This window comes from Silurus meridionalis, chromosome 26, assembly GCF_014805685.1.
Source record: "Silurus meridionalis isolate SWU-2019-XX chromosome 26, ASM1480568v1, whole genome shotgun sequence".
NCBI lineage: Eukaryota > Metazoa > Chordata > Actinopteri > Siluriformes > Siluridae > Silurus > Silurus meridionalis.
Genome location: NC_060909.1, coordinates 649,244 through 653,786, shown reverse-complemented (window position 1 = coordinate 653,786; position 4,543 = coordinate 649,244). Strand labels below are relative to the sequence as shown.

Sequence of the window (4,543 nt, the reverse complement as noted above, 5' to 3'; positions counted from 1 at the left end):
ACATCTGTGTTACCTTTTATCTCCCCCCACAATTATGCTGAAATAGCTAGTCTAGCCAGAGTCCCAGTTACACCCTGATCACACTGTACAGTCTCTCTCTCTCTGTCTGCTCCATTGGGACAGCTACACTGGTCACTGGTACCTTTCACAACATAGACCACAAAAAATATGCATTTGGTCATGCTTTGTGTGGGGATGTGAAGCCTGGCCCAGTTGCATGGACTCTAGTTTCCATTTTTATAGAGTTCATATCAAAATTGATTCACAGAATCCTGAATGCAACTTGATATCTCTGCTGCAACACATTTTGTAAAAGTTCTGCTGGTTCCATATTTTGTTTGGCCATAAGCCTTGAGAAATAGAAATGAATTTATGTGAAAATGTAATGGAAAGTCTTACTCATGCATGCCAATAGGTTCAAATGCTTGTTTCTTTATATTTAACTTTAAAAGTATATGTTGACCTTTTTACACGTTTCTGTTTGGAGTACATGAGAAGCAGCACATTCTATCTGTTAAGCGGCCTAAAAGAAGAAGTTAAAAACTGCTGTCCTAGTTACTGCACTTATCAAGAACACTGATCTCCAACAAACCTAGTCTCAAATAGAGTCGTTTCACACCCTGTGGCTGAGAGGTGCGAAACAGGGGGCATAATAAAAGGAAGCAAGAAAAAAACAAAGTATCTTTTTCCTCAATCACATCTTGTGTGTGTTTCCTTCACAAAAGGAAGTGATACCCACTTGAGAGTATTTAAGATGTTCTTCTACTCCACATTCTCCACTCTCAGTGCTGATACACTGAGACTTTCATCATGTACCTGATACAAGGCATCGTCCTGCTCCTGCTCAGCGTCAGTGTTCAGAGTCGTTCCATTAGGGTGAGTTACACAAATATTAACCACATTAACTGTGTAAAGAAATAGCCAAAATTAAAAAATTCTATATGAAGTATATAAATGTTACCTTAATAAAAATATCAGCTCACAGAATATATTTATTAAACAGGTATTTGTTAATGGAACCTCTGAGGAGATCGGTAAGAGTCACACTTTTAATGAGTTTATCTGTAACTTTTTTCAATTTTACATCTTTTTCTCATATTACTTTTTACTAATATTTATAATTCCATTACAGATATCAACAATAAATGTCGGTCTGACTCTGTTTCTGCCATAATTGAAAGAGCCAACAAGAATGCTGGTAAGAAAAAAAAAGAGAGAGAAAAGAGAGAGAGAGAGAGAGAGAGAGAGAGAGAGAGAGAGAGAGAGAGAGAGAGAGAGAGAGAATAAAACTAAAAGGTTTTTAGAATAATAAAGTTCAACATGTGCTGCGGTGAGATGAGTCCACGTTTCAACTCGATCACAATCAATCTGTTTATCAGTGAAAGGTTTAAAAGCAGCACCTGTAATGATATGAGGAGCATCAGTGACTTGCTTATATGTGAAATTAGCATTTATGCAGCATAAATGTACTGGAGAACTAAATACTGGGATTTTAGAGAGAAAGATACTAAAGTGCAGGCAAAGACCTGAGGGTTATTTCAGTAGGGCAGTGCCAGACCTCATTCTGTAACTACTACAACAGTGTGGATTTGTAGACACAGAGACGATATTAAAATCGTTTAGTGCATCATGAAAGAGAGAGTAATGAGGGGCTGAAGTCTTATATCCATCAGAAATGTGCAAAAATTCCACTTTGAAATCAGAACAATTAGCAAAATCATTTCCACAAAGAACAGAAAACATGTCTCTGTCTCAACTTTTTTGAGTTTGTTTGTGGAAAATTATACATTTGTTTATTAGTAACATAAAATGAAGTTCAGTGAAACACTATAAAACTATTCTTTGTTCTTTTGGCACTTCACAGATATTCACTATTTAAACTCTTTACTCACTACTTAGTTGAAACTCCTTCAGCAGCAATTACAGACGCCAGACTTTTTAAATATGATGCAAAAAAACTCTGCACACCTGGATTAGTAACATAAAATGAAGTTCAGTGAAACACTATAAAACTATTCTTTGTTCTTTTGGCACTTCACAGATATTCAGATTGTAGGATTTTGCCGTTCTCCATGGCATCTTCTCAAACTTAGTCAGGTTGGATGGAGATTGTTGGTGGACATTTCAGCAATGATTTAATAGAATTATTCTACTTGCCTTCTGCTTTTGTGAGTGTTTGATTACATGTGAAAGAACTAAAAGTTTTATCTTAATAATTAATTTAAATAAAAAATTATGTCCATTAAGGATTGTCTGATTCCAGGTGGACAGTTAGTGCTATTCTGAATTCAGTGTCACAGGTTTTTTTTACATACTGTATATGAAACATTAACAAATTGACACATAAATGAAACTGTAAAAAATAAGAATTCCACTGTTAAATATACAGTCATGTTGTGTATTTTCCTAAACAGGAAAGCTAGAGGGTGATTTCACTATTATACATGGTGATATAGCGGTGTACACTGGACTCCAGAATGCAGATCCATGTACCAGCAGTGCATGCAGGTGGCCCAGGAACAGTGATGGAAGAGTTTATGTGCCTTATGTCATTTCCAGTCAGTACTGTGAGTATAATTATTTACCTGCCTTTAAATGAATGTTTTAGAACTCCATTAGATAAGTTTCTTCTCTCTTTCTAACAGCACCCTCTGAAATAAATGTTATCCGACGTGCAATGAACTCCGTCCAAAAGTCGACCTGTATCCGATTCAAACCTCACAGAAATGATGTAGATTACATTAATATCATCTCAGACAAAGGGTATGTCACCAATCCTGTTATTATCCTATTTTGACAAACAGTTGTTTCTATTCAGTTCTCATGTAATAAAAGCAGTCTTGAGAATGTATTTTTGTGTACAGGTGCTACTCTTATGTTGGACGCATTGGAGGAAAGCAGGTTTTGTCTATAGAGCGTAATGGCTGTGTTTACCACAAAGTTATCCAACATGAGCTTCTTCACGCTCTAGGATTTCATCATGAGCAGAGCCGTAGTGACCGTGACGAACACGTCAAAATTATTTTAAAAAATATTAAGCCTGGTGAGCAGAGCAGGAATTTTACATCTTATTTCTTATTAATAAAATTTGTAAAAAAAAAATTATTAAATTATAAATTAATTTTTACATAAAGCTCTGACTGTTAATGTTGTGTTCATGGCATCTGAGAACTCAAAACATTCTGTTTCTTAATGAACTGAGGTGTAAACTCACCTGTTTTTGATTCATATAATCACAGGATTAGAGGATAATTTTAAAAAAGAGAACACCAACAATTTGAACACTCCATATGACTACAACTCTATCATGCAATATGAGAGGTAAAGTTTAATTCTCTTTATTCAGAAATTGTCCATAATAACTTAATAAGTTAATAATGTCCTTAATAAGTTATAATTGCAAACACACTTTATTGTTCCAGATGTGCTTTCTCCAAGAACGACAAGCCGACCATCATCCCCATACCAGACAATAATGTTCCGATTGGACGTGCCAAAAAGATGAGCCCTAACGATATTCTACGTGTTAAAAGGCTCTACTGCCCTTAAATGCAGCACTCTGAACATCATCAGTGTTTCACATGATTTCATAAACCGCCTGCAGAAAATTAATAAAAGTAATTTCTCTCAAATTCAGGATTATTTTACTTTGAGTTTGTACTTTTGATTCTTTTTCATTTCTGCTTTTCTGGAATTTATTTCCACATGCAATTTTCAAAAACAATAAAAAAAGAATGCATATAAAATATCAGTGTCTGAATGTATATTTTGATACCAGGTGCTGAGCTGCATCTTTCTTAGTTTTTGGTGTTTTGTGGTGTTAATGCTGTAATTTCCACTAAATACTGTGAAAAGTATGTGGGCAGATGAATAACATACTGATACATGTTTCATCCCCAAACTGTTACAACAAGGTTGGAAGCTCTGATGTGAAGAAGGTAAAGATGGGTGCAGGTGCAGCTTTTAATATCAGACACATAAACAAATTAAAATCAGCATCGGGGTAAAAAGCTATGATACAGAACACCAGAAGCAGAAAGATTTAAGGGCCTTTCTCAGGGGCCCCACACTGGCAACATTGTTTTTATTCCAGTTTCTGCTATTTCAGAATCAGGTTTATTGGCTGAGTGTGTTGACACACAGAAAGAATTTGCTTCCAGCTGTTTTTTGACTCTCAGAAGTACAGACAGAAATAACAACACTATACATTTTCAAGGTTTATGACAGATCAGTAATGTACATACAGTGTGAAAGTGTTATTCCAACACTTTGAAACAGATTTTTAGAAAATTCAGCAAATTGTTAGTTTATGAATAATGCAGTGTGACACCTGGTTATTTTGAAGGTTCAGATGTCACTACTCAATGAAAAGGGAGCACCAGATCTGTTCCGGTGGATTCACTCCTGTGAGCTTTCTGCATATTTTTTTTTTTTTTTTTGCATAAGGAACAGCTGTTGTATTTGCCATGACTTTTCTCGGTTCTTTTTGTCAAAGGAGAGAAAGGTGGGCTTTTTGCCCCAAGATGGTGCAGGGAGAGGTACA

General features: G+C 35.5%; 1 protein-coding gene across 1 annotated transcript; it reads left to right on the top strand.

Moving 5' to 3' along the window:
• The first annotated feature begins 726 nt into the window (after window positions 1-726).
• LOC124379848 (low choriolytic enzyme-like) lies at window positions 727-3,724 on the top strand. The gene is made up of 8 exons (XM_046840432.1): window positions 727-876; window positions 1,004-1,034; window positions 1,133-1,198; window positions 2,415-2,567; window positions 2,646-2,763; window positions 2,865-3,043; window positions 3,240-3,321; window positions 3,423-3,724. Exons 1-8 carry the CDS (start codon window positions 811-813, stop codon window positions 3,547-3,549), a joined length of 822 nt encoding a protein of 273 aa, XP_046696388.1. The 5' UTR covers window positions 727-810; the 3' UTR covers window positions 3,550-3,724.
• The last annotated feature ends 819 nt before the right edge of the window (window positions 3,725-4,543 follow it).

What these genes read in the sequence shown, in the direction of transcription:
- LOC124379848 (XM_046840432.1), top strand. Translation starts at nt 811, where the DNA reads ATGTACCTGATACAAGGCATCGTCCTGCTCCTGCTCAGCGTCAGTGTT. An exon ending in AAGAGCCAACAAGAATGCTG is followed by an intron (nt 1,199 to 2,414) that starts GTAAGAAAAAAA and finishes TTTCCTAAACAG; the next exon opens with GAAAGCTAGAGGGTGATTTC. An exon ending in TCTATCATGCAATATGAGAG is followed by an intron (nt 3,322 to 3,422) that starts GTAAAGTTTAAT and finishes TTATTGTTCCAG; the next exon opens with ATGTGCTTTCTCCAAGAACG.